This window comes from Pelophylax lessonae (genome assembly GCF_965119305.1).
Source record: "Pelophylax lessonae genome assembly, chromosome: 6".
Lineage (NCBI taxonomy): Eukaryota > Metazoa > Chordata > Amphibia > Anura > Ranidae > Pelophylax > Pelophylax lessonae.
The window spans coordinates 276,094,848-276,110,271 of NC_138773.1; the positions used below are offsets into that span (position 1 = coordinate 276,094,848).

At 38.9% G+C, this 15,424-nt stretch overlaps 1 protein-coding gene across 1 annotated transcript in view; it reads right to left on the minus strand.

The window, feature by feature from the left end:
* Positions 1 to 3,072: 3,072 nt before the first annotated feature.
* The window catches only part of KCNJ3 (potassium inwardly rectifying channel subfamily J member 3), a 359,501-nt gene continuing 347,149 nt past the window's right edge, over positions 3,073 to 15,424 (minus strand). Inside the window, exon 3 of the mRNA XM_082260674.1 lies at positions 3,073 to 4,601. Within this exon, the coding sequence (XP_082116800.1) occupies positions 4,018 to 4,601 (584 nt within the window). The 3' untranslated portion in view covers positions 3,073 to 4,017. The remainder of the gene's footprint in view (positions 4,602 to 15,424) is intronic.

The window sequence follows — 15,424 nt, forward strand, 5'->3', positions numbered from 1 at the left end:
ATTCAGAAGTAAATTAATCTGTTTAAGAGATTTTAGTGATTGGATATAGACCTCTAATAAAGTTGTATTAAACCCAAAACCAAAAATATAATATATTGCAGCTTGCAAATTCTTAGATGTGGTGGCTGCATTCGTTTCCCCTTTTTTAAGGTTTTTTTCCCCTTTATTTTACTTTTCAGCTTTCTTTAACCTCCCTGATTCTTTCGGATTTTAGGTGCTGAAAGTGGTACCATTATTTTGCATGTAATTCTTAAGAATGAGCAGCCCAAACCAACTATTAACATATGATTTTTTTTTTTTTACTGTGCGTTCTTCTTTATAGCACCTCAGGTATGATAAAGTTTGAAACACAAAATCATAAATTATAATATGTAATCGCCGGCGCCATTACAATCTGATGCGGCTCACGCCGGTCATTTCCTATAGGTGAAATAAACTATCCATAAGACTATATATAGTGGGCAATTCGAGGCTGACTTATCTGAATTATCTTTTGAGAAAGGCATTTCTGCTGAAACGCGTTAAGAGGACTACAGTCAGCCCTGCTATATATCCCTGACATGCATTTTACCTGTGGATGTTTGTAAGTGTATCGGCTTTATTTTTTAATAAATCTATTTTAGCAGTATTACACTATGTTTGCCCCCCCCCTCTGGTTTTTATCCATATCCATGTTGGAGCATAATCGTTGCTGATCTATATGGATTCCATTGAAGTCGGCTCATCCAGCTGGGACATCCATCAAATATTCCAACAAGCTTTTATGACCCATGTGCTATAAGGTATCTGGGTCCACTATATCTGGTGAGCGCAATCCACTTATCTTTACTGGTGTTGGGATTTGCTGCACATTGAGATCATGTTTTTCTTATGTTGGATTCATTTCATCACATCACTCACTTGGGATTTGTCTTTTCCTGATGGACTTTTTTTATTAATTTCCATGTGGTTTTTGATTGGACATTTATATTTATACATGTGTTATTTGTTTAATCACATTCATTGATATTAGCGCTGCACATTTTCCTGTTTTTTTAAGTTTGGTCACTTTTTTGTCTAGTGATTGGTGCTAGCCGCTTTTTTCATTTCAATTGTTAGCGCAGTAATTTTTCACCTTCCTATTTATTGTTTATATTTACTAAAACAATTGCACTTCCATGTTCTGTGTACTGTGGGAGACCAGATATAGTGAATGCAGGTTCCTGGGTTTAGTAACACTTTAAGCCCCATACACACAGGCCAAATATTGGGCAAAATCAGCAGTAAAGTAGAAACTAGCCGACATTTGGCCTTTGTGTATAGGTCCTTGTCTTATAGAAACCGATCTCACAACCGGCTTCTGCCGAAAAAGCATGCTGGAAAACCAACAGCCGATCAGCATCTGATCAGTGCTTTCAGCCAATGGCTCTGAGTGCTGTCCAGTGTGTTCTGGCTGGGGGGGGGTTGTCCATGTCAGAATATAATAGCACAGCAGAAGGATTGCTGTACTAACAATGGTGCTGTCCAAAGGTGTCTCCTTTACTCCTCCTTCCAGAGTGGAGACACCCCAAGGCAGGAAATGTGTTACTGGCCAGATAACCAGGTGAAAACAAAGAAAAAGAAGACTCAACATGAAAACTAACACAGCCTCCACATTTAATGATTGGTGAACTGCATATTACATGGTTGTTTTGGGGCTTAATACCTCTTTAGAAAAACCTGGGTGCTAGTGTCAAACACTTAATTCCCAAATTCAAGCCACTCTAACCAATGTGGCTGCACAATCCTATAAATGGTAGTGGAACAAGTAAGCTATAAAAGGACTAAATTGAAAGCTTTGCTTACTGGATGACTAAATTTGGTGTATACATTTCTGAGCAATACAAGTCACCGACAGATATCTTTAAAAGAATATAGAAGCTATTACAAAACTCTTTGAAAGATGCTTTGCTATCTAGTTTCCTAGTAACCGTGTGTGTAAAAATAAATTAGTTCAGTAGGGGTGACAGTTCCATTGTAGTCCTTTTTTTAATTAGTTTTTTATTTTTTTTATTTTACGATTTTGTTTTAAAGACCAACACTCATTTCATTATTTTAATGAATTTTGCCTTGCTTGTCATTTTGCAGTGTTGTAGAGTCTTTTAATTTTTAATTGAGGATAAAAATAGTTAACTACTCAGACATAATTGACATGGTGCACGTAGCACAGCTGGGAAGTAACTCACTTACAGCAGTGCTGTTTAAATAAGTATTAAAACTTATTTGCAGTGGATTTGAAGGGTCCAAGCACAGTGCCACAATATAATTTAATATACCCGAAGTGTATAAAACTGCATAATGTAGCCATATACAAATACATACAATAATATATATCTTAGGTCAGTGGTGTCCCATAATATTCCCTAATGTCAGTCTTCTATAATGTACATTAAAAATAAATATTGGAACTGAAAAGGAGATTTTATAAAAATCTCTTTGAATAACCAAAACTAATTTAATTATTCTTGCTATGCTGAAGAAAATAATGTTTTTTTTTCTTTTCATGAAATCTAATTGTATGGCTTTAAAAATGTATTAAGAACACATTCTTTTTATCAATAATATACCATGTCTCTATCATAAGTTTATTAAATGAATATCATTTCAAAAAATAGTGTGAGTATTTCTAAACACCATGCCTTTAGCTCATTGCAATAGAAAGAAAAATTTGGGTAAATGAATATTGATATATAATGTTATACTAGTTTAATTCAAGGAAAAACCTTTCCTATGACAGCATAAGAAAAACTCATACATCTATTTGAAAGATTTAATTTAGCCCAGGAGAAATGAAAACACCAGGAAACATCATTAAAACTGAAATTCTAATTAATTTAAAAACTCCACGTTTGCTTTCTTTTACACTCTGCAGAAGCTGCGATGTGGAATTTTTGGCAAGAATGAGAATTGTCTTGGTGTACACACATTTAAAAAGAAAAAAATAAATAAAAAACAAAGTGTATCCCATTTAAGTTGACAGCCCTTTTTCAATTTGGTAAATTAAAACTGAACTCCCGGCAGATAAAAAATATGCAAATGAATGCACAAGCTCCAATATATGTATTTTACCTGTATATTTAGCTGTTTGCCTGGAGTTCAGCTTTTTATTGAATTTATTAAAGTGTACCTGTCAACATATAAATATAAAGTAAATATTGAAGTTACCATAACATTGTAATAGTTTACCTTTGTGATCACTTTTTTTTTTTTTTTTTGTTTCCCTGCAGGCAACTATTGTGCCTAATGTCAATGAAATTGTGAAATATGTTAGAGAAGGCAATACTGCTGTTCTCATTCTAGTATTTTTATCAGCATTTGCTTATTCAGACTTATAGAAAACAATTTTGAGTTAAAAAATTCTCAATAACTTGGTATACAGAATATTGTGGTCGCCTGCAGTGTGCTTTGTGGAACAGGCTAGTTTATACATAGTCCCAAAATCAATTTTGCGTAGAAGTGACAGGTCCACTTTAAAGCAAAATGAAATTATAATAATAAATTAATTTTGGCCTTAATAATTAATACATGCCTGGAAATAGCTTGCATGTATATATATTTACAATTTCTATTCAAATGATAAATAAATCTTGATTAAAACTTTGCCCTTATAGTTAACCATTCTTATGATAGAAGTACTAGTTTAAAAAATATGGGGGAGAATAATGCCCCTTTTTTTTTTTGATTATACAATATAAAGTAAGAATCATGCCATAAAACTATATGCAAAATATGCACACTATTATTGCATGCTTGATGTGATACTACATGCCAGTTAGTATTACTTTAGTTCTAGAAAGACCATAAAAACACATTAGGTCTCTTATGAAAGCACTATATATACAGTACAGTCCTGTCTACAGTCAGCCTTAAAAATGGTGCCCCATATGGAGTTCCTATAAAGGAAACAAGATCTCAGCAAGAGCTTGTACAGTTCCTTACGTATATTTTGATGAGTTTTTAAACCCATTTTTTTTTTTAAATAATACCTAAAAGTTTTTGTTATGTAAATCTGTCTGAATTCATTTTTCTTAATTTAGGTGGCAAGTTCCCATCCATCCTGCCGCCACCAGACAATCTTTGAAGTTTCGGAGGTAAATCCGCTACCGACTGGCTCATAGGATCTGAGATCATCTTAGTGGTTTTCATGACCAGTTTTTCTTCCGAATTACCGGGTACTGAACTTATTCGTTGGAGTTTCATGGGCAAGTCACCCATACTGTAAGCTTTCTCTGAAGTTGTAGAACTCATTCTGAGTAATTTTCTCGGTAATTCCTCCCTGCCAGTGATTTTCTGGAGTTTTGGAGGCATTTTTGTGCTAATGTCATCCAGGCTGTCCAGAGTGTCTACAGAATTATTTTTTTCTTTGCTGTTACCTACTGCTGGTGCTATTATTGGTGAAGATATGAGAAGCATTTCTTCTTGTTCTTTGACACTGTAAGGTGCAGTGGGAACTTCAAAAGTTGCATGGAACTGTGAGTAGTCAACTTTGAAGAATCCTTCTTCTAGAGAAATTACAGGGAAAAAACGATGACCCCAAAGAACTTCATCCTCGGTGTACGATGTCCGGGCTTGACAAGTCATTCCTAGAAGCAAAGAAAATGGTTGAACATTAGAAGAAGTGTCATGATGCATTTAAACATAATACCGACTCTTTAGAGTTAAATGGACAGCAAGCTCAGCATTTTGCATAATCAAATGAAATGCATTTTATATACAGTATATACTATGTAGGCTTTTATTTATTTATTTATTTCTATATTGATTTATTGGTGCTCCAGGTGAGGCTTGAATAGGCTTTTATTTTAACTCTGTACAATGTACAATATAAGCTAATACATAGTTTATTCTTGGCTCCTCCTATTAACACAACCTTAATAACTTTTCTATGTCCTGTTCTTATATAGTTTTTGGTGGTTGTGGGTGCCTCAAACCCAGTAGGTGGGGACTTTATGGGCAAGAGTAAAGCAAGTAAAAATAAAGTCCCCACCTACTTGGTTTGAGGCACCCACAACCACCAAATATTAAAAATTCTCTGGGACGGAGGCAAAAACCGACTAAAGGGCTCCACTGAGACCAAAAACCCCTTCTCCATATCTGTTCTTATATAGGGCCAACATATTATAAAACACTTTACAGAGTATATATAACCATTCATATGAGTCCCTGTCCCCCCAAAGGAGAACATTATACATGCTTCGAAAGATATTAGAGAATGTTCACTCAGTCTGGATGTAAAAACATTGATTTGTTTGTATGTCCTTTCACTAGCCTGGTTAAAGCTTTCTGCCAGAGTTGATTTGGTGAGATGGATTTTCCCAGCTGATCACTCATCTTTCCTAAACATTGCCTGTACCCACAGCACTCTTCCCTCTCTACATCATGGGTAAACACATGCCCTTTTCATAGAAATATCTTACATTACAAAGATCATGCAGCACTAAGGACACCATGCACTTGGAATTCAAAATGCCTATAGAAAACCAATGTGGGGTAAAGCGACAGGTTCACTTTAAGTCCCCATTCCCAGCAGTACATATTTTCTTTCCTTTGCTCCCCTGCCGCTCCCTTCCACCCATGAGTGAGGAAATCAAAAACTGTGTAAGCTAGTCAAGTCTTTACAGACTTAAAGTGGAGCTCCAGGCTCCTTCAGAAAAGATTTAAAGTCAGCAGCTACAAATTCTGTAGCTGCTGACTTTTAATATTTAATATTAGGACACTTACCTGTACACAAATCGGCTCTATGGTGCTGCCGCCACCATCTTGGAATAGGTAAAACGGCAATGAAGCCTTGCAGCTTCACAGTCGATTCCCTACTGCGCATGCTTGAAGCACTCTTTGCTTTGTGAATGGCCCAGCAGCAGCGGAGGGAGGACGGGGGGCTGAACTTCCAGATAAGTTTGCCAGGGTGAAGTCAGCTGGAAGTGGGAATGGGTAGCTATTAAAACCGGGTGCCTGCTGCCCCCTCCCCCCCTCGCGAAAGGTGCCAAATGTGGCAGCGGAGGGGGGGGGGAGACAAATAAGTGGAGCTTCCCCCTTTGGGTGGAGCTCCTCTTTAGGGACTCGTTCGTCCTGCCCCCATGTGACAGCACTGGTCCAGGCACAGAAACAGCACTGTCACATATATGCAATACATGCACGCTGCCCCCTTTTTCCCTTGCTTCAGGTACAGAGAAGTTCCTACTGATCCTACCTCGATTCTGTTAACTAACAATTATGCCTCTGACATACGAGAAACCAAGCACTGTTGTCCGCCCTGCCGCAGTTCTTCTCTGCTGAATACAGGACTCTGCCAATTGCTACAACTCTTTGGCTCCTGCCATTTACATACAGTAATTTCTTTCTCAACAAAACTATGCTGCTGCCTTGAATACCAATAACCTGCCCACATACTGTGTGTGGGGAGAAATCAGTAGGGAGATGTAGTTCTGGGGGCATGCCTATAGCAATAGGAACTGTGTCCTCTTCTGTAAGCTTGTTGATGACATCACAGGTAGTAAAAGAAAAGTAATCCTGGGACATGCTTTGAAGGGAGAAAGGGAGGTTTGGGTCAATCCTATCCAAATCTTTTACACACATTTACATATTGAAGCTAGTTTGGAAGAGAGTAAATTACCTGACCAGTATGTCTTTCAAATTTAGAAATAAAAATATGCAAACATATGGAGGAGTCTGCAGGGCACATTATGTAAGCTAACAACTGGTCACCCAGAACAGAAATAGCCAGTTTGGATAACTGGTCTCCCCAACTGGAAATGCTGTCTCAAGCATAATTAGAGACTACATTTTCTGATGAACTGAAGACACAGGAGCTGGACCCTTATAAAGTGGAAACCCTAAAATAACCCTGGAACACTTTTTTCCTTTAAAAAAAATTGCAACAGAACAACTTTAGCCAGATACGCTTATTTTTAAATCCAGATTATAGGTAAAGCCATAAAGACTCTGTGATTTAAAATGTAATGTTAAAATATTCTTTTGTTTCTTTTTTATAGGTTTAAAAAGATAAGACAAGTGGATCATTTTTGAATTACTGAACCTTAAGAACTGTAGTGTCTTTTTCTGTCCATTGCATTGATTTTGTGTTATTTCCAGAAGAATGATTGCAGTTTAGAGACAGGCAATGCTTTTGCAGTATAACATTCCTAAAAATTGTGTTTTTAAAACATTTCAGTCATTGTTATTGATCTCATGGTGCCTGTTGCAAGATTACAGTTTAATGTAATCTGTGAACATAATGATCTTTTATGTTTAGCAATATCAATACTTTTCAATTGCAATAAAAATTGTATGTATATCTTGTTAATAAATTTAGATCAAAGTAAACAGGAAATATTTATATCAAGTTCTAATACAATAGCTATTCAAGATACACAACATCATGTTTTTAAGGGTGCCTTAAACCATTACATACAGTATGTATTGTTACATTCAAAAAGTTTACTTTTTAGCTTACTTTTAGTTATTTTCAGACCAAATGTTTGTTTTTTACTTTTTACCCATTAAGAGCTTCATACCTTCTTATATTCAAGAAAGACTTCCAATTCAAGAGAAATTCTCCACTTACGTCTTCTAGGAAACTTCCAAGAGTAGGGATTTCCTTGGGATTTCTCCTTGCATCACTCCTTGGTTCCTCCTGTCAACCTCCACTTCAGTGCAGGATATACCCATGAAGTGGAGATTTGGTGGGAGGAAACACTGGGACCAAGGAGATTGACACACCTGTAAGTGCTGGTTTCCCATCAATGGAATAATTCTCTAGAATGGAGCGGTGTCCTGGGAAGCAGGAAAAAATTGTATTTAGTCACTTCTTTTGCAAGCAGGCCCGTTTAACCACTTAACGTCTGCTCACATTGCTGTTTTCAGTCACAGCGGGAGTCGGGCCAGGGGAGGAGCGGCGGCGATTGCCGCCGCTCTTCACCGATCGTCGGGGAATCTAGTTTGGAGATCCGCCTGTGTAAACAGAGTGGGCGGATCTCCTAAGTGACAGGGAGTGACAGATCGCAGTGTTCAGCAGTTCAGCATAGCTGAACATCTGATCTGTCCCTGACTCACTCAGTCACCTCCCCCCACACACGTCAGTAAGCCCCAGGCATACATTAACCCCTCCCTTTCCAATAAAATTAACCCCTTGCCTGCCAGTGTCATTTTTACAGTAACAGTGCATATATATAGCACTGATTACTGCAGTAATGTCACTGGTACCCCCAAAAGTGTCACAAATGTCAGTCAAGGGTCCGATCTGTCTGCCGCAATGTCGCAGTCCCGCAAAAAAAATCGCAGATCGCCGCCATTACTCGTTAAAAAAAAAAACACCAAAAATGACAGAAATCTTTCCCTTAGTTAGTAAACGCAATAACTTTTGCACAAACCAATCAAAATACACTTATTGTGATTTTTTTTTTACCAAACATAGGTAGCAGAAAACAAATTGGCCAAAAATGTAAAAAAAATTAGATTTTTACATTTTTGGGGGGGGGGGGGGAATTTCATATAAAAAAATGTTAAAAATATTGTTATTTTTTTCAAAATAAACGCTCTTTTTTTGTTTATAGCGCAAAAAGTAAAAATCGCACAGGTGATCAAATACCACCAAAAGAAAGCTCTGTTTGTGGGAAAAAAAGGAAGTAAATTTTGTTTGGGTACAGCGTCGCACGACCACCCAATTGTCCGTTAAATTCGCACAGCGCCGAAACGCAAAAAGTGGCCCAGACTTAAGCCAGCAAAATCCTCTAGTGGTAAAGTGGTTAAGTTTTTTTTTTCCCTATAGTATCAGGTTGCTTTCAAGTAAAACTGTGGCCAGACTATAGACCAGCCTTTCCCAACCAGGATTCCTCTATAGGCTGTTAGGGTTCTTTGAGCACTGAGCAATTTTTGCCTCTCAGGTATGTTCCCACTGATACAAATTATCTTTTTAGCTATCTGTAAGAGGGAGATTCTTCCTACTAACCACACATTTGAAGTAGAATTATAGGCAAAATGTTTTCATTTTGGATAGAGTAAGGGGGGGGGAGAGTTATAACCTATGCCAGATTTTTTTTTCACCATCTATTTCCCATTGTGTAGAGTTCCCTTCACTTCCCTTCACTTCCTTTCCCAAAGCCAAACAGGAAGTGAGAGGAAATCCCTGCAAAATATGAAAATCCAATGGGAACCCCTAGTTCACCAGAGCCAGGGGTCCCCATTGGAAGATTTTACCTCTATTACTTTTCTGAAAAACAATCCAAAATTTGGAATGTTCTTCTACTTTCACTTTCAATGATAATGGTAAACAGGACAAATAGGGTGAATCTCAATAGCGGGGGCATAGACAGCAATAAAAACTGGCAGGGGTTCTTATCCCTTTCTACTCTATCCAAAACTAAAAAAAAAACAAAAACTTGACTTTAGTTATACTTTACTTCCCAGTGACCATCACATTAAAGTGGTTTTAAAGGCAGAAGGTTTTTTATCTTAATGCATTCTATTCAAAAAACTTCTGTGTGCAGACCCCTTAATACTTACCTGAGCCTATCTCTATCCAGAATTGTTGCATGAGAGACTAGGACTCTCCCTCTTAATTGGCTGAGGCACAGCAGCTGGCACCATTGGCTCCCACTGCTGTCAATTTAAAGTCAGTGAGCCAGTGAGGAGAGAGAGGGGGGAGGGGTGGGTCATGGCTCTGTGTCTGAATGGACGCACGGAGCTGCAGCTCGGCTTGGGTGCCCCCATAGCAATTTGCTTGTTGTGGGGGCACTCATAAAGAGGGAGGGGCCAGGAGCAGTGATGAGGGACCCTCGAAGAGAAGGATCTGGACTGCTCTGCAAAACCAGCTGCACAAAGCAGGTAAGTATAACATGTTTGTTGCTTTTAATCAAAAAGAAAAACAAAAAAGTGAGGCGTTAGTATCACTTTAGGCTATAGATATAATAATTATTAGCAGTGGTTGATTGAGAATGGAAAATTATCTTAAGGGTTCCTCCATGTTATAAAAGGTTAAGAAAGCCTGTTATAGAAATTTAAACATGGGAAGAAAAAAAGCCTAAGGGCTCTTTCACACGGTCCGCTCCGTAGGCGGATCCGTGTTGCTCAGCGGGGATCAATCCGCGATCCCCGCTGAGCCGGGCGGATGACAGCTCCGTCTCCGCTTGCAGAGTGGAGAGGAAGGTGTCTCAGCCCCCGCTGCCCTCTATGGGGGATCGGATGAGAGCGGACCGCCTGTCCGCTCTCATCTGATCCGATCCGCTCCGATTACTGAACGGATGGAAAAATAGGGTTTCCATCCGTCCAGATTTCAAGCACAGGATCGGATGCGGATGGCAGCGGGTGTCAGCGGAGGTGTCTCCGCTGACACCCGCTGCCCCATAGAGCTGCATGGAGGATCCGATCAGATCCGCCTAAAAAGCTGACAGGCAGATCTGATCAGATCGCCCGTGTGAAAAAGCCCTAAAGGGTTATCTACTGGCTGGAAATAGATACATATGAACTACTTGTATGCCTTTTGTCCCCCTAATCCCCCCAATTATTATAAACAAAGAAAATATATACACCGTACATTTCCTGTGATACAAAAATCAGCATTTGCTGTTCATTGTTGACTGTCTTTGTCTAACTGAAGACTCCATTCAGCACTGTATGAGCAGGAGATGATGTTCAAAGGAGTTGTAAAGGCAGAAGGTTTTTTATCTAATAATGTATTCTATGTATTAAGATAAAATGCCTTCTGTGGGCAGCAACCTCCCCAGCCCCCCTAATAATTACCTGAGCCCCATCTCTGTCCAGCGATGTCCACAAGTCCCTCGGCCGTCGGGGACTCTCCCTCCTGAGTTAATCAAAGTCAGTTAGCCAATCAGAAGAGAGAGAGAGCAGGACCGCACCTCAGCTTGTCGCGGGTGGCCCCATAGCAAGCTGCTTGCTGTGGGGGCACTCGACAGGAGGGAGGGGCCAATGAAAAAGGACTCGAGAAGAGGGAGGATCCGGGCTGCTCTGTGCAAAACCAACAGCACAGAGGAGGTAAGTATAACATGTTTGTTATTTAAAAAAAAAAAAAGACTTTACAATCACTTTAAGTCAATCAATTATGAGTTTAAAGCTAACCAAAAGTGGTACAGAGCTGATACAAGTTCACCACCAGCCAGCTGCAAGTGTTAAACATGCATAGGCTTTATTTCATATTATTAGACTAAAGAGTATATCAAAATATATTTTTTTCCTTTGCAGAAATATTATACAAATTATAGAGTACCAGCAAGAAAAATACATGGGTTTCATCACATCACCATTACTGACATGCCAAATATATACCATATTTATTTAAAGACCATTACAAGGGCACTTTCATGGTACTGAGTTTAGCTGAAAGCATGTACTATATAAATACATAGTATTGATTCAGGTATCATCATAAAAACAAATAACTATTGACCTCCTGTGCTATCCCATCAAGCATCTATTACAAATAATTGATACAAAATATCTGTATGTATTTTACAAGTACATCATTTCAACTCAATTCAGCACCATAAAAGTCCAGCTGTAATGGCCTCTACAGTAAATGAACATGGTATACAAAAAATGTGAATGTATTTACATTCACATTGAACTTTGCTTTTAAAATAATAGGCATTTTTAAGTAAAACATAATAAATTATTTTTTATTCCCTTTTTTTCCCCATGTATGATCATTTCAAATATATGTTGCTATTATAGTTCATTTTTTTAGTTCAGCTCTGTTACACCTTCAGTTTTATCAATTTATGGATACACAGAATTTGCAAAATGCAATGGGTTTTATTAACTAAAACTGGAGAGTGGAAAATAGGGTGCAGCTGTGCATGGTAGCCAATGAGCTTCTAACTTTAGATTGTTCAATTAAGCTTTGACAAAAAAAAAAAAAAAAACTGGAAGTCGATTGGTTTCTATGCAGAGCTGCACCAGATTTTGCACTCTCCAGTTTTAGTACATCCCCCCACTGTAGCAGTCAGAATTGTCCCTTAGCAGGTAAGCTTTGGCCTGTGAATCAGTACAAGCACAACAATTTCATACAGTTTTGTTTACAAATAACGCATTTGCCTTGTCCTGTAAGAGCTCTTTCACACATATAGTCCGTCAAACGGACCCCGCTTTTCTCCGCGGAGGATCGATCTGCCGATCCCCCACTGAGCAGGAGAATGACAGCTGTTCTCCGCACTGTGGTTTCCATCCGTCCATATTGGACGGATCGGTTTGGATTGGATGTCAGCGGACATGTCTCCGGTGACATTCGATGCCCCATAGGGATGAATGGGGGGACCGTTCAGATCCGCCAAAAAAACGAACAGACGGATCTGAACGGTCTGCCTGTGTGAAAGGGGCCTAAATCTCCCCCGTTGAATATTCTCCAATGGGGTATTTGTAAGGCAAAGAAACAACAGCATCTTAAGGCTACCTAAGGACCTCTTTATCAAGGTCATGAGCAAATGCCAAAGTGTAAGGAGCAGATTTATATATAGTGAAAAATAATTAAACAATATAAAGTTATGAATAAACAATCCCTGATGCATTTATATTCATAACAAGCCAGACAATGATTGAAGTATATAGTTATTTTCTTAAAATAGCCATTTTTACTATACATAAAATGAATGTATCACTTATAATAATAGAGTGGAATTTATTTAATACTTCATGCACTACCAGGAGCTGACATTAAACAATTATATTTGAGCACTGAGTTTTGTTTTTTGTTCCGTACGGCACTATCGCTGCACTTTCATCATATGGTTTTGCCCTAATTTGCACCAAAAGCCATATTTACATGCGGGGCAGTAACTATGCGTGATGGGCCTCATAGCAATACTGTTAAGGACATCAACTCTCTAATCTCAAAGGCAATTTCTCCAGTGGTACAGATACTAATTGCTTCCATAGCAATCATGTAGTGCAGGCATGTTAAACTGGTGTTTTATGGGTGACATGTGGTCCTGCCACTCTCTCTTTGCATCCCCCAGCCAGTTTAAAAATGTAAACTGAATGAGACCCTGGGCTGTTCTCCAGTGGAGAAAAAAAAACAACGTCTACTAATGTAATTTTTCAGCTGAATACGTCATAAAATGTTTTTAGACCCTTTCTAAAGATTACATTGTAATTGCAGCTATTACTGTAATGTTAATTAACAAAACACTGTCTTTTTTTCTGTAGGTGCAGCCCTTAGTAGATGTAATATGGCTGCTTGTAGATTTATTAAATTCAATTTGGCCCATTTTTTCCTTTCTGTTCGGCAGGGCAAAAGTAGAGATCTGCATAGTATATATATATTTTAATTTTAATCTGAGTGTATGTATCAAATGCTAAATGCAAGGTGAAAAACGTAGTGAATAGTCACACAGCCCTGGGCCCCCCTTCAATTCTGCACTCTATAGCAGTCACATGCTCTGCAGTGGTTGTTCTGTCCACGTGTGCAAAAATTAGAGCAATCCTGAAAAGTAAGCCATAGCTCTTACAATGTTAGAACGGGAAACTCAAACAGAACAATTCGATTAATTTTTTTAAAACTTTCCAGTCTGGCATATAGCAGATTGATGGATGTGTGAGGGCTTTACTGTTCTGACTGGACATCATATGACGTTCTTTACATCGCGTCGCATGTAGTGCAATGATCGGTGGTGAGCTGTGTACTTCGGAGACAGTGTAACACCCATCAGGGTAAAGAACTGATACCATTGGCTCTTTACCATGTGATCAGCTGTGTCCAATTTATAGCTGATCACATGTAAACAAATGCCAGGTATGGGGCATTTCCTTTCCTCAGTGCTGTCACTGTCTGAGAAAAGGAAAGCTGATAACCGGCTTTCTAGTTACAGGGGGCATTTAAACAGATAATTAGGGCACTGATCATCAGTGCCTTGATTATTATTGCAGCCCCATCAGTGCAGCATATCATTGTCCATTAGTGCAACATATCAGTATCCATCAGTGCAGCATCTCAGTGCCCATCAATGAAGCATATCAGTGCCACCTATCAGTGCCCATCAGTGCAGCATATCAGTGTCCATCAGTGAAGCATATCAGTGCCCATCAGAGAAGCATATCAGTGCCGCCTATCAGTGCCCTTCAATGCTGCCTTATCAAAGCAACTTAATCATAATTACATAGTAGTTGAGGTTGAATAAAGACAATAGTCCATCCAGTTCAACCTGTGTAGGTGTGTGTGGACGTAATTATTTCCCATACCCCTGAATGATTTGATCTTGGAGATGTATGTCCAAGAGTCTTTTAAAAGTAGCCATTCTCCCCGCAGTTACTACCATTTTTGGAAGAGAGTTCCACAATCTTATTGCCCTTACTGTAAAAAAACCCTTGTGTAGCCTAAGGTTAAATCACTTCTCCTCTAATCACATTGTATGTCCTCGTGTCCTCTTACACTCCTTGCGACTGAATCTTTTTTTTTTCTATGCTGGAATCACCATTGAGGTATTTGTAAATCGCTATCATGTCTCCTCTCAGGCGTCTCTTCTCTAGGGAGAATAAATTGAGCGCTTGTTTAAATGCTCCTCATAATTGAGGTCCACCAATTCCCTAATTAATTTAGGTGTCCTTCTTTGGACTTCCTCCTGTTCCAGCACATCTTTTCTGAGGATTGGCGACCAGAACTGGACAGAATACTGCAGATGTGGCCGGACCAAAATTTTATAAAGTGGTAGGATTATAGTTTTATCTCTGGAATATATCCCCTTCCTTATGCATGCTAATATTCTGCCAACTTTGGCAGCTGCAGCTTGACATTGCATGCTATTGCTTAGCCTATCTTCTATTAAGACTCTCCATTCTTGATTCCCCCAGAGGTTCCCCCCTAACGCCTATTTTGCGTCTATGTTTTTAGTCCCTAAGTGCAATACCTTACACTTCTCCACATTAAAACTCATTTGCCATGTAGTTGCCCACTCTGTTATTTTGTTCAGGTCGTTCTGTAAGATTTCTGCATCATGATGTGAAGTTATTGCCCTTCTTAATTTTGTGTCATCTGCAAAAACTGAGATTGAGCTAGTGATCCCGTCCTCAATGCTATTTATGAATACATTGAACAATTGCAATGCAGCTTATCTCTGCCCATCAGTGCTGCCTCATCATTGTCACCTCATCAGTGCCCATCAGTGACCATCAGTGCCACCCCATCAGTGCAGCCTCATCAGCGCCCATCAGTGCAGCCTCATCAGTGCCCATCAATGCAGCATATCAGTGTCCATCAGTGCAGCCTATCAGTGCCCATCAGTGCAGCCTCATCAGCGCACATTAGTGAAGAAGAAAAAATGACTTATTTTCAAAACTGTATAACAGAAACAAGGACATTTTTCTTTGATTTTTATTGCCAGTCTTTTCTTTTGTTTAGCAAAAAATTAAGAACCTAATGGTGATTAAATGCCACCAAATGAAAGTTCTATCTGTCTAAAAA